Here is a 25,440-nt window from a genome sequence, read left to right as displayed (position 1 = left end):
GTCCAATTCCAACTGTTGCTTCATGATCTGAATACAGATTTCTCAGGAGGCAGGTCGGATGGTCTGGTATTCCCATCTCTTGAAGAATTTTCCACAGTTTGTTGTGATCTACACAGTCAAAGGCTTTGGCATAATCAATAAAGCAGAAATAAAGGCTTTGGCGTAATCAATAAAGCAGAAATAAAGGCTTTGGCGTAATCAATAAAGCAGAAACAGATGCTTTTCTGGAACTGTCTTGCTTTTTCTATGAACCAATGGATGTTAGCAATTGATCTCTCGTTCCTCTGCCTTTTTTAAATCCAGCTTGAACATCTGGAAGTTCACGGTTCACGTACTGTTGAAGCCTGGCTTGGAGAATTTTGAGTACTGCTTTGCAAGTGTGTGATATGAGTGCAATTATGCAACAGTTTGAACATTCTTTGGCATTGCCCTTCTTTGGGAATGGAATGAAAACTGACCTTTTCCAGTCCTGTGGCCACTGCTGAGTTTTCCAAACTTGCTGGCATATTGAGTGCAGCACTTTAACAGCATCATCTTTTAGGATTTGAAATAGCTCAACTGGAGCTATATCAAGTCTATATCATATATTATAGAAAAAAAACTACAACAAAAATGAAGAGTGGCTGATTATAAAGTTTAAACAAATTATTTGCCTAACAAAGTTAATATAATTTCTCATGAAAATTATGTCTTTCTCTGGATATATGGGATAGTGTTTTTTATTGACCAAAAAATGATCAAGAAACTATTAATAATTCAGCCATTTTTTCTGTATCCCAGCTGTGAAAATAATGGTACATTAGTTTCCTACTGCTTCCAATGGTATATTAACTTCTTAAGCTACATACATAGTCACTTAAAATAACACAAATATATTATCTTACAGTTTCAGAAATCAGAAATTCAAGGTGAGTCTTACAAGACTGAAATCAAGGTACATTCAGTTTGGAAGCTCCAGGGGGCTCCCACTTCTCTGCCACCTCCAGGATCTAGAGATCTGCTGCCTCCTTGGCTTGCAGCCCCTCCCTCCAGCCTCTCATTTCATCATATTTTCTTTTTTCTGCCTTTGGCCTTCTTGCATTCCTCTTTAAGGACTCTTGTGACTGCCCAGGACCAGTCCAAGTAATTAAGGATGCTCTCTCGTCTCAAGATTTTCACTTAATTGTACCTATAAAACCTGCTACTGTAGGGTAACAGGTTTAGAAACTCTGAAGGTGAGACAAGGGCATCCTTGACGACCATGACTCTGTCTCCATATGAAGGTCCCACCAATGAGAGGGAACCTCCATTCCGGCTGTTCCCCTGGCCACTCCACTACTAATTCAGCTGTTGGTCTCAGACATCAACAGATCCAACTGTTTTCACAAAAGCGTTTTACACACAGTGGCAACTCATGTTCTTGTTCAGGAGGACGGCAGTGAACCATCAAAAATGATACTCAGAATTTAAAGGCAGAACAGAATACAGTATCACCCTCATACTCTGAAAACATGACTTCTCTACCATCCTGTTTTTATTCACTGTCTTAAACTGATCTGTAAAAGTCAACATTCTCCTGAAGAAAAAAGATCTTCCCTTACCACTAACTGCTTACAAAGCACTTTAGAAAATACAAGCAGGCATAAATTTTTCTTTAAGACTAAAAATAACAAAATCTCTTTAAAACAAACTTGTTAAAGTATGTAAATATTTGAAAACATTAAGAAATGTTAAACTAGAACTAAAACCTTTTCTTACCATATACAACATATTTCAGTTGGAGATTTTTGATGACTTCTTCCACAGTAGGTTTATACTCCAGAAAACATGTGTAAACACCACTCATGCTTTCCTCAAAGTTCTGGAATACAAGGCTTCCTGTGGAGGTGATTTGTGCAGTGCTGTTTTCTAATAGAATAAGAAGATACAGTGATCAGTGGCTTAAATAACATGAGACGGAGATAAAGTAACAAGCTATTTTCTAAACAGAGAAAAGCCATCCAAATTTACCTGCTATACATTAAAGAAGTCGAGGGAACACAGTCATTGTGTCTGGTGTTTCTTGATAGTGGGTGCCAAGATGTACTTCTGAGTGTCAGAATTTCACTAATCAGAGTTCATGAAGTGTGTAGCTGCCTAAGTGGTAAGAACGGCTAAAAATCACACATACATGATGTGCTCCTAATCTGCCTGCTGCACTGAGATGGCATGATCAACATTCACAAACATATCAAATAGTATATATTTATATATGCTGTCAAATAACTATATCTATATATATGCGTATAAATATTTTATAGATGAGTTACATTCTCAGTAAGTATACAAACTATATATTAAAGGGATGAAACACTGTATCCAGAACAAAGACTTAACTCAATATGCTGCTGCTGCTGCTGCTAAGTCACTTCAGTCGTGTCCGACTCTGTGCGACCCCATAGACGGCAGCCCACCAGGCTCCCCCGTCCCTGAGATTCTCCAGGCAAGAACACTGGAGTGGGTTGCCATTTCCTTCTCCAGTGCATGAAAATGAAAAGTGAAAGTGAAGTCGCTCAGTCGTACCTGACTCCTAGTGACCCCATGGACTGCAGCCTACCAGGCTCCTCCATCCATGGGATTTTCCAGGCAAGAGTACTGGAGTGGGGTGCCATTGCCTTCTCCAAACTCAATATAATCACTGACAACTAGGGATTGGTTGTCATTATACAGGTACTAGGCAAAAGCTGGATTACAACTCTAAGGGTTGCACAAGAAAGAAAATATAGGTTGGATAACTTCACGCCTAGAGTCACAATCAGAACTGCTGTGCTAGAAGTCAGAACTGGATGTAAGATCTCTTGCAACTTCAACATTACTTAAAGTAGCAAATGGGAGAAAGCCATGTTATGTGAGGGAAAAGAAGCCTGATTTAAAAGGATTAAGACTTGGATTTGAGGTGTACCTTTCTCACAAACTGTAACTAAGGGATATTCACAATCTTTTTGAAGTCTAGCTCCTTCATTTGTACAGCAAAGAATCATAAAATATGATAATATATCTCATAGAATTGTTTTTGTATAACAAATACAAGGAACGCTAAAGTACTTGAAAAAGCTATAAGTCATTAAGCAATTAAAGGTTGTTATTCTGAAAGTTCATGACCATGGTTCTGCAATAGAAAAATTATTAGACATTAAAACTCACTTACTTAATAATTTAATAAACCATTCATAACAACTGAAAATATTATCTCAGTAAATAATTGCTCATCATTTTCTATTTTAAGGAAATAATTTATTGCCTATAGTTGTCAAATTGAAATTTATTCTGAAGCAATTACTTCAAAATAAGACCAAAAAATTAGTGTTATTATTAAGCAATTTTCATCATTAATTTTTCACTAAAAATTTGTTTGGTTTCCAGACATGCAAAGCCCTATTTCAGATATTGAAGGAGAAATGAATAGATGGATACACCTGCCCTCAAGTGCTTTACATAGAGCATTATGCCTTGAGAACTCCCATTTCTATATCCTGGATGAAACTGAAAAATGTGACATAAATTTAGAATGCATTTCTATTGTATTGCCTATTTCATCTTGAATATCTTTTAATGAAAGAGTATATATTTATCGTAACATATTGTCTCTTTTTTGGAACAGATAAAACTTTTTCAAGTGCCTGATATACTGTATTTCAGCAAAGACTCATATATCGTATCATACAATAAAAGGTGCCCACAAGTTGTAAAGAAATTTTAGAATAATATGTCAGCAGTGAGGCTGCGTATTCCCTGGCATTAATTTGAAACAGAAATTTCCCCAAACAGAAGCATCAATTAAAAAAATGTATCAATATATATTAGTGCCTACTACAACATTAAATATAATGACAACCAGAAAATCTAATATCATACAATTTGTAACAAAATACTCTCTGGCTACATTCTTATTTTAAAACATTTAAAATTCGCACACTTTGAAGAAATGCCCAGAGGATTTCACAGCCAGGAGAAGAATCCACTTAACAAATACCACTTACCAAACTGACTTTTAAATAACTAAGTTTAAATGGGATGCAATAACATATCACTATAAGAACTCATATAACAACAGTCAATAAATAATTGAACTAAACTCTGTACTTCTCTCTCTAGAATTTAGCTTGGTCATCTAAAAATTTAGAGTTGGATTCAATTTCTAGAAACCCATACCTCAGAGCTCTCTAAAATTACATGGCAGAATTTAAGCACAATTTCCTTTTAGCTTACTCTTTCAAAAGATAGGTTTATACTTTTGCTTTCTGCTCAGATACACAGAGTGAATATAAGAGCATCAACATCATATAACAATAAGGGAAAAGACAGACAAAGTGTCAATCAATGAACTCTCTTGAACCTATCAAACCCCTCAGGCAGGTAGGGCCACAAATCACCTGAAATCTAGGAATGTACAGTGCCTACAAGGAGAGCCTGAACCCAAGCATTTGCTTCAAAACTAGCTGAAAGGCTTCAGTGAATTGCTAAAAGCCAAGTGCTAACTAGGAATCAGCAAAGTAAAATGGACCGGAGTGGGTGACTTTAATTCAGATGACCATTATATCTACTACTGTGGGCAGGAATCCCTCAGAAGAAATGGAGTAGCCATCATGGTCAACAAAAGAGTCTGAAATGCAGTACTTGGATGCAATCTCAAAAATGAAAGAATGATCTCTGTCCGTTTCCAAGGCAAACCATTCAGTATCACAGTAATCCAAGCCTATGCCCCAACCAGGAATGCTGAAGAAGCTGAAGTTGAATGGTTCTATGAAGACCTACAAGACCTTTTAGAACTAACACCCAAAAAAGATGTCCTTTTCATTATAGAAGACTGGAATGCAAAAGTAGGAAGTCAAGAAACACCTGGGGTAACAGGCAAATTTGGCCTTGGAATATGGAATGAAGCAGGGCAAAGGCTAATAGAGGTTTGCCAAGAGGACACACTGGTCATAGCAAACACCCTCTTCCAACAACACAAGAGAAGACTCTACACATGGACAACACCAGATGGTCAACACTGAAATCAGACTCATTATATTCTTTGCAGCCAAAGATGGAGACACTCTATACAGTCAGCAAACACAAGACCAGGAGCTGACTATGGCTCAGATCATGAACTCCTTACTGCCAAATTCAGACTTAAACTGAAGAAAGTAGGGAAAACCACTAGACCATTCAGGTATGACCAAAATCAAATGCCTTATGATTATTCAGTGGAAGTGAGAAATAGATTTAAGGGACTAGATAGGATAGAGTGCCTGATGAATTACGGAGAGAGGTTCATGACATTGTACAGGAGACAGGGATCAAGACCATCTCCATGGAAAAGAAACGCAAAAAAGCAAAATGGCTGTCTGGGGAGGCCTTACAAATAGCTGTGAAAAGAAGAGAAGCGAAAAGCAAAGGAGAAAAGGAAAGATACAAACATGTGAATGCAGAGTTCCAAAGAATAGCAAGGAGAGATAAGAAAGCCTTCCTCAGCAATCAATGCAAAGAAATAGAGGAAAACAACAGAATGGGAAAGACTAGAGATCTCTTCAAGAAAATTAGAGATACCAAAGGAACATTTCATGCAAAGATGGGCTTGAAAAACGACAGAAATGGTATGGACCTAACAGAAGCAGAAGATATTAAGAAGAGGTGGCAAGAATACACAGAGAACTGTACAAAAAAGATCTTAACGATGATGTGAAGATAATCACGATGGTATGATCACGATGGTGTGATCACTCACCTATCGCCAGACATCCTGGAATGTGAAGTCAAGTGGGCCTTAGAAAGCATCACTACAAACAAAGCTAGTGGAGGTGATGGAATTCCAGTTGAGCTATTTCAAATCCTGAAAGATGATGTTATAAAACTGCTGCACTCAATATGCCAGCAAATTTGGAAAGCTCAGCAGTGGCCACAGGACTGGAAAAGGTCAGTTTTCATTCCAATCCCAAAGAAAGGCAATGCCAAAGAATGCTCAAACTACTGCACAATTGCACTCATCTCACACGCTAGTAAAGTAATGCTCAAAATTCTCCAAACCAGGTTTCAGTAATATGTGAACCGTGAACTTCCAGATGTTCAAGCTGGTTTTACAAAAGGCAGGGGAACCAGAGATCAAATTGCCAATATCCGCTGGATCATCAAAAAAGCAAGAGATTTCCAGAAAAATATCTATTTCTGCTTTATTGATTATGCCAAAGCCTTTGACTGTGTAGATCACAATAAACTCTGGAAAATTCTGAAAGAGATGGGAATACCAGACCACCTGACCTGCCTCTTGAGAAATCTGTATGCAGGTCAGGAAGCAACAGTTAGAAATGGACATGGAACAAGAGACTGGTTCCAAATAGGAAAAGGAGTATGTCAAGTCTATATATTGTCACCCTGCTTATTTAACATACGCAGAGTACATCGTGAGAAATGCTGGGCTGGAAGAAGCACAAGCTGGAATCAAGATTGCTGGGAGAAATATCAATAACCTCAGATATGTACATGACACCACCCTAATGGCAGAAAGTGAAGAGGAACTAAAAAGCCTCTTGATAAAAGTGAAAGAGGAGAGTGAAAAAGTTGGCTTAAAGCTCAACATTCAGAAAATGAAGATCATGGCATCCGGTCCCGTCACTTCATGGGAAATAGACAGGCAAATAGTGGAAACAGTGTCAGACTTTATTTTGGGGGCTCCAAAATCACTGCAGATGGTGATTGCAGGCATGAAATTAAAAGACGCTTACTCCTTGGAAGGAAAGTTATGACCAACCTAGACACCATATTTAAAAGCATAGACATTACTTTGCCAACAAAGGTCCATCTAGTCAAGGCTATGGTTTTTCCAGTGGTCATGTATGGATATGAGAGTTGGACTGTGAAGAAAGCTGAGTGCCAAGAAATTGATGCTCTTGAACTGTGGTATTGGAGAAGACTCTTGAGAGTCCCTTGGACTGCAAGGAGATCCAACTAGTCCATCCTAAAGGAGATCAGTCCTGGGTGTTCATTGGAAGGACTGATCCTAAAGCTGTAGCTCCAATACTTTGGCCACCTCATGCAAAGAGTTGACTCATTGGAAAAGACCATGATGCTGGGAGGGATTGAGGGCAAGAAGAGAAGGGGATGACAGAGGATGAGATGGCTGGATGGCATCACCGACTCGATGGACATGAGTCTGGGTGAACTCCGGGAGTTGGTGATAGACAGGGAGGCCTGGCGTGCTGCAATTCATGGGGTCGCAAAGAGTCAGACACGGTTGAGTGACTGAACTGAACTGACTGAACCAGTGTGTGCATCTGAGACCTCTGAGGATCAGAGATGGGGGTGGATAGAGGAAGTTTCACCCTCCTACAGGCTTTGACCTTTATGAAAATCTCTGGTGTTCAAAAGGAAGATCAAGGAAACCCTGAGCAAGAGTCTCACAGGGTGCGGGCTGGAGGGGGTCTAGCAGCCCTGTCAAAACACTACCCACATCCATTTCCCCTGCCTCTAGGTAAGGAGCAATGTTTTAACCTACAATGGGAGAAGAAACAAAAATCATTATCAAGAGCACTGGGGAAACATGTTGCCACTACGGAAGGAAACAGGAAGGAAAAAAAAATCATCCTTGAGGCAGAGTCAGCAAAAAGTACCAGGCCAACACTATAGCTGGATGGAAGATAAGATTAAGCAATTCTGAAGGCCATACCCACAAGATCAAGGATACCACACCTGTCTAAGGCTTAATCCGAACACTAGAGATCTCCTCTCTCCCAACTGCCCACCACTAATAAGAACCTAGCAACACACTGAAATCAAACTAAGAGAGTAATAAAAAAGAGATTCTCTCTGAGGAAATCAAAAAAAGAGAAATCAAAGCCAAAGATGAGATACTGGACATAAAAATTTTTTAGTAACCATGGAAATAACCAATATCAAAGTCATACAATTCTTGACTAATAAAAACTCCTAATAGTAAGGTTTAATACTATCTTTAAAAGTGTTCATCTCAAATATAATAATACTTATCTCAATGTTTACTCTTATTCAAAATGTCAAACTTTAACAAAAATTAAGAAGCATACAGATAAGTAAGAAATGACACATTTCCAAAACACCAAGCTATGACACAGATGTCAGAAGTATCAGACAGTTTACTTAAAATAACTATGAAAGATACATTAAATAATTTAATGGAAAATTTTATAGAAAGCATGCAAGATCAGATAGGAGATTTCAGTAGACATTGAAACTCTATGAAGTAATCAAATGGAAATGTTGAAACTAAAACCAAAACAAACAAAAACTATTAAAAAAAAAAAAAGTAATACAGATGAATTTTTCCTCCAATGGGCTCATAAAGAGGCCTGACATGGCTAAGAAAAGAATCAATGACTTGAAATTAGGTCAAAAGAAATTTACCTAGCCAGAATCACAAAGAGAAAAATATGTCCAAGAAGAATGAATCCAAGAGTTACAGAACAATTTCAAACAGTGTTCATAAGGGTGATAGAAACCTCAGAAAGAGCAGAGGAACAGGAATGAGCAGAAGAAACACTGGAAAATAAAGTGACTGAGAATTTAAAAATCAATGACAAACAAAAAAACAGATTCAAGAAGCTTATAGAAAACAAAGCAGAATAATACAAATAACAACCAAAAAAAAATGCATTTAGTGTTTAAATCACTGAAGTGAAAGGAAAAGAGAAAACATTGAAATTAATAAAATAAAAAATGGCACAGTGTCTACAGAGAGACAAGAACAAGTCTATAGCAGCCTTCTCATAAGAAACCATGAAAGCAAAAAGAATACAGAATGCCATCTTTGGAATGCTGGAAAAAAACTGCCAGTCCAGAATTCTACAACCATCAAAAGAAAAAGATAAGCCAATTTAGGATATAATCAGAAATCAATGAAACTGAAAACAGAAAAGGACCAAAGAAAAATTAAGTCAAAAGCTGGTCCCTTAAAGTGACTGATAAAACTGTTAAGCCTGCAGCCAGAAAGACCAAAATGAAGAACAGACACAATCAATGTCTGGAGTGAATAAGGGCATATCATAGAGATCCTGAATATATAAAAAGATAACAAGAAAATGTCATAGACGATGCACGTTAACTCAACAAGTTGAAAAAATCTAAGATGGACAAAGTTCCTTGAAAGATACAAACTACAAAAAGTCACAAAATGGTGAGAGGGGAAAATCCTAGTCCTACCTTCCTTAGATTACTATCTGTGCACTCTAAAGCCAGACTTCAAAGGCACATGCCTTCCAGAAAAGTACCTTGCTCTCTCAGTGCCTTCATTTTCCACATATAAAAGGGCGAAAATGGCTGTACTTACTGCAAAGAGCTATGAAATTTAAATGACTAGTATATGTAAATTGCTCAGAACAGTATCTGCTACATGATGAAAGTACACCTGCTGATTATTTTTATAAAAGTGAAAATAAACACAGTAAAATAAAAACACATTTGCAGAATATATCCATATATGTGTGTATGCACACATTCACTACATGTATGAATACACATGCAATAGATATATGTATGTATTTGTGTGTGTATTCATACATGTAGTAAATGTATTTTAAAAAGTTAAGGAATAATATTGTAAAAGTTTAGGACAGAATTTAGCTGACAGGGGTTGGGGACAGAAGAATGGGATTTTTAAACATCAGAAGGTTCAACAGTCTTGAGAATGGTATACCTTGGCTTCTATTGTAAGATGTTGGTTTTATTATGCTTCATAATCTATGTACACACACACATATATATATATATCTTACCCAGATTTGTATATATCAGATACTTCATAACAGAAATATCAGAGTAAGAAATAATCTACAATCTCATTTTTAAAAAACATAATAAAGATGCAATTACAGGGTAGAGCTCAACATACATGTGTGCATGTGCTTTCATAGGTTCGTGTGAATATTTAGAAAAGTGGGTAAGTCCACACACCAAAAAAGAGTTAATTCATCAGAATAGTATTAGGACTGAAGTAAGAGATACAGGTCTCCTTGTAATAAATGTATTACTTTTCTAAACCAAAAATTTTGGAAGAGAGACAGAGACCAGGGGAGGCGTGGGAATGGGCAGGGAAGAGAAAGAGAACGAGAACTGACCAAATCTAAGACTTGGTCCCTACACTTCCAAACCATCTAAACAGTCTGGGTATTTCTCTCCAAAGGAATGCTCAAGTACATAATTACATTACAAGTTTCTTTGGGTCAACTGGAGGAGAACTATCTTTGGAATATCCACAAAAATATAACAAGTACAGTGTAGTTTAACCTACAGTCCAAAAAGCTCTATTTTTCAGGCTTCAAGAAAAGCAGACATTTCCTAGGTCTTTCAACAATAAGAGTGATAGGGCTGAGCTTTAAAGCCAGCTGACAGCAAACTGTGATATGACACTGCACTGAAAAACAAACTGTAATCATGCTGTCAGAATTCTAGAATTTTCTGGGAATAGTTTTTATAAGTATAAAACCATTGCATTAATATGATTTTATCCTTACCTGGAAACAGCTACATTTTTGACATCTATTTTCCATTATGAAAGTGAGTAAAATAAAATATCACTTCCAGTTAAAGGATTACAAATTCATGTACATTCTATACACTGCAATACAAACTGCAAGACCTCTCCTGGTTTCTTACAGAAGAACAACTTTCACATCTCAATTTCCAAGTCAAAGGGGTAACAAACTACAAATCAGTAAGTTAAATGCCTCTTTTTTGAACTCTCAGAGTTTTAATATCAAATGTAAAATATACATAATGTATATCTTTTCATTATATTATGTGCTTTAAGAGAGCAATAAAAATAAAATCTGATTATATTTTCAGTATTGGATGCCTTTACACTTGGCGCATTTCACTGATTTGTATCAACTGCTCAACTTCTCAGAATTTCTGTTACCTACGCAGATTCCTTTCTATATTCTAGTACTACAGTCAGGCAGAGATTAAGTCTGCTTTTCACATCTCCCACAAAGCTCATTAGCACAATGGCATCCACCAAGTAGTCACTAGCTAAGAGCTGAATAATTCACTTTGAAGACACATCACCTAACCTAGAAAGTGAAGTAGCTCTTTAAACTTTGAGCTATTTTAGAATCAAGTTAATTTAAGTTAAATTCAAACATAATCCATATTGTCTGGTCAGGATTTTAGTCAGAATGAAATATAAGATAAGAAATATAAAATCATAACTACTAATAAAGTCTCAAGTTATCCCTATTTGGGGTTATATAAAGCAAACAAGACCAGAGTTTTAAATCTAGAGCTCAAAGTACTCATTTGTATTTTTAACAAAAGCAAGAATCATACTTGTTTCTTCATACATACTTTGTTAACAAAAGTATAACAGGTAACCAAAATGATTTTATGAAGTTCATAATAAAAGGAACATTTTTTGAAATATGAATGCTTAGAGAATTCCCAGTTTAATCATTATGTCTCTATCTCAAATTAAGATCTATGAAAAATGGTCACACTATCTACATTTTTAGATTCTAACTCCAAGAACAAATCAGTGCGCTACTAGATAAATGTATATGAGCTAAAAATATTGTTTTTGTTCTGAGTTCATTTCATATATATCATTTTTAATTATGACAACTGAAACAGAGTCCTACCTGAAATGATTTTTCCTTTAGGCCCATGCCACTGGAATGATGGGTCTACCAGTTCAGAATTCCGCAGCCGCTGGGTTACACATAACACATGTGGACTCTTTTGATGGAGCATAACATATACTTTCACTGAAAATACAATATTAAAATGTCCCAATAATATCTTATGTTCATTCATGTTCTATAATGGCTTACATTTTTGTAGTCTGGGCAACTTGTGTTCAGAAGTTTTCTTTGGATTATTGCTATTGCTTGGTAAGAATTAAATTTAACTGCATTCCAGTAACTAGCTTTCAAAAATATACACTTATTTTATTTGTGTGTATGGGTATATCTTAATCTTAGCATAAATTATTGGTCTTTTTATTCAGAGTTCATGTATACTTATTGCACTTTCAGAAAACTATTTTAATTACAAAGTATTAAGATAATTCTATATTACAACTTATTTTGCCAAGATACCAAACCTGAAAGAAACTGACATGATAAATTTGTTTAGATCATAGGAATGATACATTATCCACAGTGATCTAACACAACATACTGAATTTTAGAATTGTAATGTGATTAAAAAATTGACAAATATGTGCTTTGATTGATTTTAATTACCAAGCATTTTCTCAATTTGCTTTAAAATTTAAACAATACTGTTCATTAAACAAGCAAAAATAGTATTGTCTAGGAGATACAAAAGGAACACAGTGAAGATTCAGTTATTTTGAATTTACTCATAAGGAAGATTTTAGAAAAGCTTCTAGCAACTCCTCAGTAATTTCATAGCAATACTTCACTGATCAACCATATACTAAGATTTCTGTGATCCAGTAAGATAAAAATTGTTTATGAGAATTAAAATTCTCCTTGACTTTGTACAGAGACTCTCTCTAAACTTTTACCATACAGCATCGTGTGTATTGAATGCCGCTTTTAGATAGCTACTCTTGCTTAGGTTAAGAAAGTTCCCCTCTATTCTTCGTAGTATGTTTTCCTGGGACACTTACACCTATATTCCTAAGTGTAATGTGCATAACTTTCTTACATTATCTTTTGTCTTTTCCAATTTGTACAAAATTTGTGATTTAGTATTTAGCATTATTGTTATTATTTAGCATTATTAAGTTAGGCATCTAAGATTATAATAGACACATAAAAAGAATTAGGCAGATTTTTCCTATTAATGTTCCCTGAAAGAATATGTAAAGTGTTTTTGTCCCTGGAAACTGTATAGTCTGGTACTTACTTTTGGCAAGGAAGGAAACAGCAAAACAAACTTTTTATTACCAATCAGGAAAATTTAATTATTAGTTTACTAAGTACTTTAATCAAGTCTGTTTTAGAATCTTATATTTTGATAGTTATTCATTACAAGATTATTATATAAAATTATTCAGAATATTAAGCTATGATATTTAAATTTCACCATATCTTAATTTATTCATAATATTTTTATACATGAGTTATTCTTTCATGATACAAGGCAGCTTTAAGTTTCATTCCACTTCTTCTCTGGTCTTAATTTTTCCTCTTATTTTCTACTTACCTCAGTTTAAATGTTTCTTCTTTTTTCTACTTTTAATAAATGCTTCTAGTATTAAAGTGTCACTCCTCAGCACAAGTTACTGGCCCTTTTGTAAGGACACTATTTGAGTGGGATTTGGGCTTACCCTGATGACTTCATTTTAACTTGATTACTTCTATAAAAATTTTGTCTCCAAATAAGTTCATTTTCTAGGAAACTGAGGATTAGGACTTAAACATATGACTTTACAGAGAAGTGTAATTTAGCCCGCCATACTGAGACTCAATTGTTTTTCTTAACTGAAATATTAATTCATTTTAAGGATGCATGTGAGCATATCCTATAAAAGAAAGTAATAAAAAGGGAAGGTAGTTACATATGACTGTTTTATAACTCAGGTTTAAAAACTATAGCTTTAAAACAAAAGCTGCAATAAAAGTTGTAATATCAGTGAAAATGGCAGAGTAAGGAACCCCAAAATCACCCCCTTCATAAATGTAATATGAAAAATAAAATGTGGCACATACTTTTAGAATCAACATTTTTAGAACTCTAGAAATTAATCAAAGACTTGCAGCAACCCAGGAAAAATGTATTTAAAAAAACCAACTGAATTGTGTGGTCATGTATGGATGTGAGAGTTGGATTGTTAAGAAGGCTGAGCGCCGAAGAATTGATGCTTTTGAACTGTGGTGTTGGAGAAGACTCTTGAGAGTCCCTTGGACTGCAAGGATATCCAACCAGTCCATTCTAAAGATCAGCCCTGGGATTTCTTTGGAAGGAATGATGCTAAAGCTGAAACTCCAGTACTTTGGCCACCTCATGCAAAGAGTTGACTCATTGGAAAAGACCATGATGCTGGGAGGGATTGGGGACAGGAGGAGAAGGGGACGACAGAGGACGAGATGGCTGGATGGCATCACTGACTCGATGGACGTGAGTCTGAGTGAACTCCAGGAGTTGGTGATGGACAGGGCGGCCTGGCGTGCTGCAATTCATGGGGTCACAAAGAGTCGGACACGACTGAGTGACTAAACTGAACTGAATTTGAGCATTCTTTGGCATTGCCTTTCTTTGGGATTGGAATGAAAACTGACCTTTTCCAGTCCTGTGGCCACTGCTGAGTTTTCCAAATTTGCTGGCATATTGAGTGCAGCATTTTCACAGCATCATCTTTCAGGATTTGGAATAGCTCAACTGGAATTCCATCACCCCCACTAGCTTTGTTTGTAGTGATGCTTTCTAAGGCCCACTTGACTTCACATTCCAGGATGGCTGGCTCTAGGTCAGTGATCACACCATCATGATTATCTGGGTCATGAAGATCTTTTTGTACAGTTCTTGTGTGTATTCTTGCCACCTCTTCTTAATATCTTCTGCTTCATTAAGGTCCATACCATTTCTGTCCTTTATCGAGTCCATCTTTGCATGAAATCTTCCCTTGGTATCTCTAATTTTCTTGAAGAGATCTCTAGTCTTTCCCATTCTGTTGTTTTCCTCTATTTCTTTGTATTGATCACTGAGGAAGGCTTACTTATCTCTCCTTGCCATTCTTTGGAACTCTGCATTCAGATTCTTTATCTTTCCTTTTCTCCTTTGCTTTTTGCTTCCCTTCTTTTCACAGCTATTTGTAAGGCCTCCTCAGACAGCCATTTTGCTTTTTTGCATTTCTTTTCCATGGAGATGGTCTTGATCCCTGTCTCCTGTACAATGTCAGGAACCTCTATCCATAGTTCATCAGGCACTCTATCAGATCTAGTCCCTTAAATCTATTTCTCACTTCCACTGTATAATCATAAGGGATTTGATTTAGCTCATACCTGACCTAATTTAGAGCACACCCACTGTAAAAAAGGCTTTCCCCACAAAGAATCTGTTTAAAAACAACTACAGGCTACTTAACTTTGTAAATGCCTGAAGCAGTGGGAACATCTGAGGTAAACATCATTCTAACCAAAACCTTACAAGGAAAAGCTGGGTATGACATGTCTATGGGAGCTTTGAGAAGTTTGATCACATTCCTAGGAAAAAAGAAGGCCACAAGCATGCACAGAGTAGGGCACGTGGGCAAGACTGAGAGTGCTCAGTAAGAATCAGATGCCTTAAAGTTCTCACCTCTGGCTGAAACTGAGTCTCTGCAAAGCAGAAAGTGAAGGATACAACAGAGCTGTCGACTGTCTGGCTAAATGTTTAAGGTATGCCACAATAGGCACACAAAGATTCTCAGAAAATACTAGGAGACTAACTGGTTTGGGTGTTCAGTGTAATCTCTGTTGAACCATCTAATGAAGCAGAGACTTCAGTGACCACAGATGGCAAAGAATACAGAATTTAAAGCAAGTTCAGATAAGTCACTCAACAAATGCTAAAGGAATACCTCATTCTATTATACTCTGCTTTACTGTATCTAACAGATTTTACATTTTTTATCTTCAATGGTTTATAGCAACTCTGAGTTTCAAATGATGGCTAGCATTTTTAGCAATAAAGTATTTTCTTCTCTTTTTAAAAAGATTTTATTGTAGTATAATTGATTAACAGTGTTGTATTAGTTACAGGTGTACAAGCAAAGTGAATCATTTATACATATAACCACTCTTCAAAATTCCTTTCTCATATAGGCCATTACAGAGTATTGAGTAGAAGCAGGCTCTTATTTGGGGCTTCCCTGGTGGCTCAGTTGGTAAAGAATCTGCCTGCAATTCAGGAGACTCCAGTTCGATCCCTGGGTTGGGAAGATCCACTGAAGAAGGGATAGGCTACCCACTGCAGTATTCTGGCCTGGAGAATTCCCTGGACTGTATAGTCCATGGGGTCGCAAAGAGTCAGACAGGACTGAGCGACTTTCACTTCTGGCTTCCCTGGTGGCTCATATGGTAAAGCGTCTGCCTGCAATGCGGGAGACCCTGGTTCAATCCCTGGGTTGAGAAGATCCCCTGGAGAAGGAAATGGCAACCCACTCCAGTAGTCTTGCCTGGAAAATCCCATGGATGGAAGAGCCTGATAGGCTACAGTCCATGGGGTCACAAAGAGTTGGGCACGTCTGAGCCACTTCACTTTACTTTGGTGGCTCAGCGGGAAAGAATCAGCCTGCAGTGCAGGAGACCTGGGTTCATTCCCTGGGTCGGGAAGATCTCCTGGAGGAGGGCATGGCAACCCACTCCAGAATTCTTCCCTAGAGAGTCCCAGGGACAGAGAAGCCTGGTGGGCTATGGTCCGTAGGATTGCAAAGAGTCAGATGCGACTGAGCACAGCACAGCAAAGGCTCTTACCAGTTATCTATTTTATACCTGTATGTGTGTGCACATTCAGCCATGTCCAAAGTGTTGCAACACCATGGACTGCAGCCTGCCAGGGACCTCTGTCTGTGGAATTTTTATAGTCATGCCTATATGTCAATCCCAATCTCCCAATTTATACCTCCCGCCCTTATCCTCTGGTAACCATAAGTTTGTTTTCTACATCTGTGACTCTGCTTCTATTTTGTAAGTTCATCTGTACCCTTCTTTTGGTTCCGCATATAAGCAATATCACATGATACTTGTATTTCTGTGTCTGACTTACTTTACTTACTTACTTTACTATGACAATCTGTAGGTCCATCCATGTTGCTGCAAACAGCATTTTTTATGGCTGAGTAATATTCCATTGTATATATGTACCACATTTTTTTAAATCCATTTCTCTTTTGATACACATTTAAGTTGCTTTCGTGTCCTGGCTATTGTAAATAGTGCTGCTATTTAACAGCAAAAAATACATGAACACTGAGGTGCACATATCTTTTCAAATTACTATTTTCTCCAGATATATGCCCAGGAGAAGGATAAAGTATTTATTATTTAAGGTACATATACTGGTTTTTTAACCAAATGCTATCGTACACTTAGCATACTATAGTATAGTGTAAATATAACTTTTATGTGCACTGGTAAACCAAAAAAATTCATGTGCTTTGCTTTATTGTGATACTCACTTTATTGTGATGACCTGTAACCAAACTTGCAATATCTGAGTATGCCTGTGCAACAAATAGCAACTACAAAAATACTAAGTAAGGAAGAAGAATCGGATTTCCAGAGTACTACATAATATTACCTATAAAAATCCAGTTTTCAACTAAAAATATGAGTCATGTAATAAACTAAGGAAACATAGTCATAGGCAGGAAAAAAAAGCAACCAACAGAAACTGTCTCTCAGGAAAGCCAAAGTCTGGAGCTACTGGAAAAAGACTTTAAATCAATTATTTTAAACATGACCAAAGAACATCATGGCTTTAAAAAGGTATGAAAATGTTGTCTCTCCAAATAGAAAATATCAATAACAGAATAGAAATTATCTTAAAAAGAGAAATTCTGGATTAAAACATACAATAGCAACTAAAAGTTGACAATAAAGAATAAACAGCAGATCTGAGCAGACAGGAGAAAAAAGTCAGCAAATTTTACGATATATCAGTGTGAGAGACACGAAATCTGAGAGATAGAACAATAAACTGATAAAAACAGTTTTCAGAGACCTTTGGGAAACCATCAAACATGTTAGTGTATATACATATGTATACACACATACACACACATATATATACACACACATATATAAAAGTCCCATGGAATAGTGGAGAGAAAAGGACAGAAATAACAGCACTTTCCCAAACTGATGAAAAACAATCCACACATCAAAGAAGCTCAATAAACTCAAACTAGCATAAATTAAATAGATCCACACCTTAGACACATCATAATCAACTGTGAAAATCCAAAAATAAAGAATCTTGAAAGCAGCAAGAGAGAAGCAACTCACTACATACATGTGACCCTCAATAAAAGCAGCTTATATTTCAACAGAAACCATAATGAAACAGCAAGTCTGAATAGACCTAAAACTTCCTTCAAGAAAAATTCCAGCACCAGTTGAATTCACTTCTGAATACTGCCAAACAAGTAAAGTAGAATGAATACTTCACAAACTTCCAAAAAAAAGAAGAGGAAGAACACACCCAAAACACAACCCAACTCATTTTATGAAGCAATTATTGCTCTAAAACCAAAATCAGACAAAGATAAGAAAGCTACAGACCACTTTTCCTGAAAAATATGTACATAATAATCCTCAAAATACCAAACCCAGCAGCAGGAAAAAGTGTTATACATCCTAATCAACTCAGATTTATTCCAGAAATGCAAGGCTAGTTCAAACTACAGAAATCAATCAATGCAATACCTTATTATATCATTATCATGGACGAAAACCACATAATTATCATAGTATATGGATAAAAGCATCTGACTGAATCCAACACCCCTTCACAATAAAAACAGTAAGCAAACTGAGTGCATTCATGGGCACTCAGTAATGTCTGACTCTTTGTGACCCCATGGACTGTAGCCCGCCAGGCTCCTCTGTCTATGGAATTTTCCAGGCAAGAATACTGGAGAAGGTTGCCATTTTCTTCTCCTGGGGATCGTCTCAACACAGGGCCTGAACCAGTGGTGGGTTTTTACTAGCTGAGCCATTAAGAATAGTTCTCTTGCAACAGAAGAGAACTTTCTTAATTTGATCAAGGACATCTACAAAAATTTACTGCTAACATAGCACTTAATATTTAAAAATAAAACCTTTCCCAGCCCTCCAAGTTCAGGAACAAAGGTTATCTGTTAACAGCAATACTGAACTGGAAGTTCTACCTAAAACAACTGGCAAGGGGAAAAAAAGGCATTCAGATTGTAAAGGAAGAAATAAAACTACATCAATTTGCAGATCACATGATATTATATGCATAAAATTTAAAAAAAAACTCCCCCTGCCTCCTGTTAAAAATAGACCTAATAAATGATTCAGCAAGATGAAGGATACCATATCAATTTGCAAATCTCAATTATATACAATTCTATACAACAGCACTGAGCAATCAAAACACTAAATTGAGAAAAACATCCTATTTACAGTAGCATCAAAAAAATGAATAAAATATTCAGGGATAAATTTAACAAAAGTAGCACAAGACATACACTGAAAATTGTAAAACATCACTGAGAGAAACTAAAGAATACCAAGGGCTTCCCTTGTGGCTCAGCTGGTAAAGAATTAGCCTGCAATGTAGGAGACCTGGGTTTGATCCCTGGGTTGGCAAGACCCCTGGAGAAGGGAAAGGCTACCCACTCCAGTATTCTGGCCTGGAGAATTCCATGAACAAAGACATTCCATGTTCATGAACTGGAAAACTATAGTGTTAAGGTGATAATACTCCCAAAATTGATCTACAGTTTCAATGAAATCCCTATTAAAATCCCAATGGGTTTTTTCCCCAAAACTTGATAAAGCTGATTCTAGAATAACATAGAATTTCAAGGGACCCGAAGGAACCAAATCAATCTTGATAAAGAGAAAACCTGCAGTACTCACACTTGATAATTTCAAAGCTTACTATAAAGCAACAGAAATTAAGACAGTATGTGTGGTACTGGCATAAAGACAGACGTAAAACCAAAGGAAAAAAATTCAGAGTCCACAAAAAAACATACATCTATGGCAAACTGTTCTTCAACAAGGGCACCAAGACATTCAATAGAGAAGGAAAAGTTTCTTAAAACCAATGGTGCTGGAACAAATGAATATCCACACACAAAAGAAAGAAATTTGACTTCTGCTGCATACCATATGCAAAATTCAATTAAAAATGGATCAAAGACTGAAATATAAGCACTAAAACTGTAAAATTCTTTTAAGGAAATGGAGGAATAACACTTTATGGCTGTTGATTTAGCAATTATTTCTGATACATGACTCCAGAAGCACTAGTACCAAAGAAAAAGTAGAAATCAGATTTTATCAAAGTTTAAAATGTGTACTTTAAAAAGCACTATTAAAAAGTGAAAACACAATCCACAGAACAGAAGAAAATATTTGATAATGCTCTACTATCCAGAACATATTTAAAAAAAACACTCTTCCATCTCAACAACATAATAAACAACCAAATTAAAAAATTGGCAAAGGACTTGAAAAGGCATTTCCGTAAAGAAGCTATCCAAGTGGTCAATAATCACATGAAGAGTGGTTCCACATTATTACTCAAATATGGAAATGCAAATAAAAACCACAATGAGACTCCACTTCATACACACTAGGATGGCTACAATTTTAAAATTTGGACAAAAATCAATGTTAATGTGGATGCTGGGAAATTTGAATCCTCATAAATTTCTGGTGTCAAAGTACAATAGTTCAGGCTCTTTGAAAAATAGTTTGGAAGTTCTTCAAAATGTTAAACACAGAGTTACCATATGTCCCAGCAACTTTACTCCAGCGTACATACCCAAGAGAATTGAAAACATATGTTCATGTAGAAACTTGTCCAGAAATGTTCATAACAGCATTTTTCAAAACAGTCAAAAAGTGGAAACTTCCTAAATATCCATCAGTTGATGGATACACAATTGTAGTATATCCATTCAATGGAATATTATTCAGCCATAAGTGAAATACTAACACATTATATAATATAAATGAACCTTGAAAACACTATTCTAAGTGAAAGAAGCCAGACACATCACACAGAGTGATTGCACTTAAATGCAATGTCCAGAATGGGCAAATTCATGGAGACAGAAAGTAGATTAGTGGTTTCCAGGGGCTGGAGCGTGACTATTTAATGAGTAATAGTGGGTTTTTTTTTTTTTTACAGTGATGAAAATGTTGTGAAATTACATAGTGCTGATGATTTCACAATCTGGTCAATTTACTAAAAACTACTCATTGGATACTTTAAATAAGGAAGTTTAAAGCATGTGGATTTACCTCAATTTAAAAAATGCAAAAAAGTTATAGATGCTATACCTCATGTTACTACTGCAAAATCTCTTTAATCCAAAATCTTTATGATATATAGATCTCATTTTTTAAAAATTTTAGCATAAGAACTGCATATACCTAATATTATGTTTATTATACAAGCAAAAACACTGTAGGCCACTTTAATTAGATAACTTTTAGAAATAATTATTTTTGTACTTTTAAGCAGTTACAACAAACAAAATTGGACTATATGAATCTAACTCTGTGGAAATAACTTTAATCCATTTCCACAGAAGGAAAAGGGCCATGGGAGACAATATAGGGAACACTAGTTTTTGGCAAAAGATTGACAAAATTTAAAACAAATGCCACTTACTTTCTTACACTTACTGATAATCTAATAATACCTGGAATATTTGGTGATCCCACTATTTTCACTGAATCTTGGGGCAACTGAGCACTTCTTGGTAATCGATCCAAATATCCAACTATTAAAAAAAAGAGAGAAATAATCAACAGTCTGGTTCACCAGAAATTTCAAAATATTCAAATAGTACACTGTCTTACAATATTTGATGTTTGTTTAAGGGAAGCCATAAGTCAACATCTGACATCTGGTACCTGTTCCAGCTCCAATGAAATTAACATACCTACCGCTTCCCCTATTTATCTCAGCTCCAACTTTTTCTACATCCACTTAGAATACTCTCATTTTTAAAAATCCAAATCCCCACCCTTCGAGATGCACATCATAAGTCCTTCCTCCCTCAAACCTTCTGTTTGCCTTCCTCATTCTTACCTCTTTAGTACATCATCTGCAACACTCACTCTACACTGTATCATAGTTCTTCATGCAGATATAATTTTCCTTATTTCATTATAAGCTCAAGAGTAGTATCAATGTTTGTGTCAACTTATCAAGAACTGGTATCTTTTGGCTGCCTTCATCCAATTCTGCCCACTCCCTTTCCTTTGGTAACCACAAATCTGATCTCTTTTTCCATGAGTTTGTTTTTGAAATATAATTACTCCACAACACTACACTAGTTCCTGTTATACACATAGTAATCTGGCGTTTGTATAGATTTAAAAATGATCACCATGGTAGGCCTAGTTATGATAAATCACCATACAAAGACATTACATACCATTGCCTATACTCCTCATGCTGTATATTTCAAACCTGTGACTCATTTATTTTGCAACTAGAATTTCATACCACTTAATCTCCCTCACCTATTTCTTTCCTCCCATCTGGCAAACACCTTTTGTTCTCCATCTGCAACTTTTTACGTTTTGATGTCTGTTCACTTGGGTTTTTTTTTTAGATTCCACACAGAACTGAAATCATGCAGTGTTAGTCTTTCTCTGTCAGACTTATTTCACTTAGCATAATTCTGTCTAGGTCAAAATCCATGTTGCTCACAAATGGCAAGATTTCATCTTTTTTTTATCGCTGAGTAAGAGTTTACTGTATGTACATATATCTTCATTATCCATTCATCTGTTGATGGACTCTTATGTTGTTCCGATATTTTGGCTATTAAGTAACGCTGCAATGAACACAGGGGTTCATATACCTTTTCTAACTAGTGTTTTTGTTTTCTTCAGATAAACACCCAGGAGGGATACTGTTGGGTCATATGGTAGTTCTATTTTTAATTTTCTGTGGACCCTCCATACTGTTTTCCATGGTGGCTATATCAAATTTACATTTCTACAAAGAATGCACAGGATTCCCCTCTCCACATCCTCTCAAACACTTATTTATTGCCTTTCTGATCACAGCCATTCTGACAAGTGTGATGTGATGTCTCATTCTGTTTCTGACTTGCATTTCCCTGATGATTAGTGATGTTGAACATCTTTTCACATGGCGTACTGGCTATCTGTATGTCTTCCTTGGAAAATGTCTATTAGATCCTCTGCCCTTTTTCTAATCAGGCTCTTCATTTTTTGATGTTGCATTGTACAAGTTGCTTGTATATTCTAGATATTAATCCCTTATCATTTATATTCTTTGCAAACATCTTCTCCCATTCGGTAGGTGGTAGTTGAAAGGTGCAAATTTCCAGTTATAAGTAAGTGCTTGGGATGTAATATGCCATCAGTTCAGTTCAGTTCAGTCACTCAGTTGTGTCCGACTCTTTGCGACCCCACGAATCGCAGCATGCCAGGCCTCCCTGTCCATCCCAGAGTTCACTCAGACTCATGTCCATCGAGTCAGTGATGCCATCCAGCCATCTCACCTTCTGTCGTCCCCTTCCCCTCCTGCCCCCAATCCCTCCCAGCATCAGAGTCTTTTCCAATGAGTCAACTCTTCGCATGAGGTGGCCAAAGTACTGGAGTTTCAGATTTAGCATCATTCCTTCCAAAGAACACCCAGGGCTGATCTCCTTCAGAGTGGACTGGTTGGATCTCCTTGCAGTCCAAGGGACTCTCAAGAGTCTTCTCCAACACCACAGTTCAAAAGCATCAATTCTTCGGTGCTCAGCTTTCTTCACAGTCCAACTCTCACATCCATACATGACCACTGGAAAAAACATAGCCTTGACTAGACGGACCTTTATTGGCAAAGTAATGTCTCTGCTTTTCAATATGCTATCCAGGTTGGTCATACAATAATATAAATTATGATAAATATATTATTAATGTAATAAACACTGCTAAGTTATATATGAATCATTGAGAGAATAAATCTGAAGTTTACAACACAAGAAAACAATTTTTTCTCATTATGTTGTATACCTTAAAATTATACAATGCTGCATATCAACTATATTTCAATGAAACTAGAATAAAAAGTAAGTTTGTTAAACCTGGAGAAGACAGGGATGGGAAGCAGAAGAGGAAGCTGGGTGATACTAGGAAGGTCTTTGTAAGTCATTCTTTCACTCTGCAAAAACCAGCAAGTAAATAAAAGACTTAAGAAAAAAATAATAATCTGTACCAGGCACTATACCTCGCACATAGCAAATATTAAATATATATATATTATGATGTTGTTCAGTTATCCTTGAACAAGCAAATGTGATGGACACAGGTGTGTGCACAGAACAAATGGAAGAACAACAAAAAAATGCAATATGACTTGGAACTAGTCCTCTTTGTTGTTAACAGACAGTGGGTATAGCACAAAGAAGAGTATGGTATTCAAAGTCAGATGACCTAGATTTAAATCCCAGTTTCCACTGAGTGTTTGGAAACTCACTTAAAACTCCAGGAGCTTCAGTTTTCTCATCTGTAAAGTGAGATTAAATTCTAGATTTATTGTAGGAACTAAATGGACTATTGTACAAACTATAAAATGCTACATAAACGTTGCCTTCACTATTCATACCTTACATATTAAGATATAGCCTTCTTATTCTATGTCTTATACCCTCAAGCCTGATCTTATTCTTGGATCAAAAAACACACAGTCGTATCTAATATTAATATAAGATCATGGGCCATGGTCAGGAGGCATCCTTCTCCTACAGAAGTAACTAAAGGCTATTGGCTATTGTCTAGTTATACTGCAGTGACCTTTGGACAGCTAATGCCAAGACTTTGGCATATTTTGTAACTTCTACTCACTCCATTTCTTTCCATTCTCCTCCTATACCTGCCTATCTATGCAGCCCTTCCTCACTCAAATTCTTGGTGGGATTCTTTTCTCATCGCCCCTTATCTACACAACTTTTATCTAAACACACCTCTTTTATCCTTTCTATGATTGAATTCTGGTAGAAACGTTATTAAATATTTCTAAAAAGTCTAAAACTTGAACGCAAAATAACGCAGCCAAAACCTTTCAGGTTAAATGACGACAGTTTAATTAAGTTCTCCCTTCAATATCTTAACTGTATTTTGAAAATGTGAAGTATCTCGGATTTCTGGATACAAAGCAGGAAACAAATGGCGACAGCAAAATATCAAAAGTTGAAAATCCCAGGCTTTGTACTTTATAGCTAAAACCAACAGATGGAGCTCCAGGTCCACGGGAAGTGACAAAGCCGTAGGATGTCTGCTGGTTTTGAAATATACTTAAATCCAGAGCCCAGAACATCGTGGAAAGCTGGCAAAGGACCCGTGGGCTGATTAGGGGGTTATGAGCAGCCCATCTGACCTCCAGCCTTGAGCGGTGGGTGTTTCAATAACCTCATCCATCTAGACATAAATGTGACAAGTCCTTGGTTCCTGAGCACTTACATCTTATTAAATATATGGGCGGGACCTGTGATACAGGCTTTCCCATCAGAGGGCGCACGTGTGATACACAAAAATCTCCGGGAGCTGCGGCCCCGCGCCGCTCGCCGCCGCCTCACCTGACGGGGGCGCCCAGAGCACCAGCGCGGAGACCACCAGGACCACCGCGGCCCGGGAGAGCGGGGAGCCCGCGGCCCGGGCCCGCCGCCAGCCCCGCCGCGCCCGGCCCGGGGCCGAAGCCTCCATTCACACGCCGCCGCCGCCTGCCGACCGTCGGCCCAGAAGGTCGTTAGGCGGCGCGCGCACACCCGCCCGCCGGAAGCTGGAGGGA

At 36.9% G+C, this 25,440-nt stretch overlaps 1 protein-coding gene across 2 annotated transcripts in view; it reads right to left on the bottom strand.

The window, feature by feature from the left end:
- Positions 1–25,440, bottom strand: part of ZPBP (zona pellucida binding protein) — a 151,469-nt gene extending 126,029 nt beyond the window's left edge. For both annotated transcript variants that reach the window (XR_009735767.1, XM_061413354.1), the window contains exons 1-4: positions 25,229–25,440; positions 21,326–21,406; positions 11,604–11,729; positions 1,738–1,887 (exon numbers count right to left, since the gene is read on the bottom strand). Coding sequence is in view for 1 of the 2 variants with exons in the window: in XM_061413354.1 (XP_061269338.1) it covers positions 1,738–1,887; positions 11,604–11,729; positions 21,326–21,406; positions 25,229–25,355 (484 nt within the window). In the remaining variant the exon portion in view is untranslated. The remainder of the gene's footprint in view (positions 1–1,737; positions 1,888–11,603; positions 11,730–21,325; positions 21,407–25,228) is intronic.

This window comes from Bos javanicus, chromosome 4 (genome assembly GCF_032452875.1).
Source record: "Bos javanicus breed banteng chromosome 4, ARS-OSU_banteng_1.0, whole genome shotgun sequence".
Classification (NCBI taxonomy): domain Eukaryota; kingdom Metazoa; phylum Chordata; class Mammalia; order Artiodactyla; family Bovidae; genus Bos; species Bos javanicus.
Note: the sequence above shows the minus strand (reverse complement) of the source record. Positions and strands in the feature narration are given on the sequence as shown.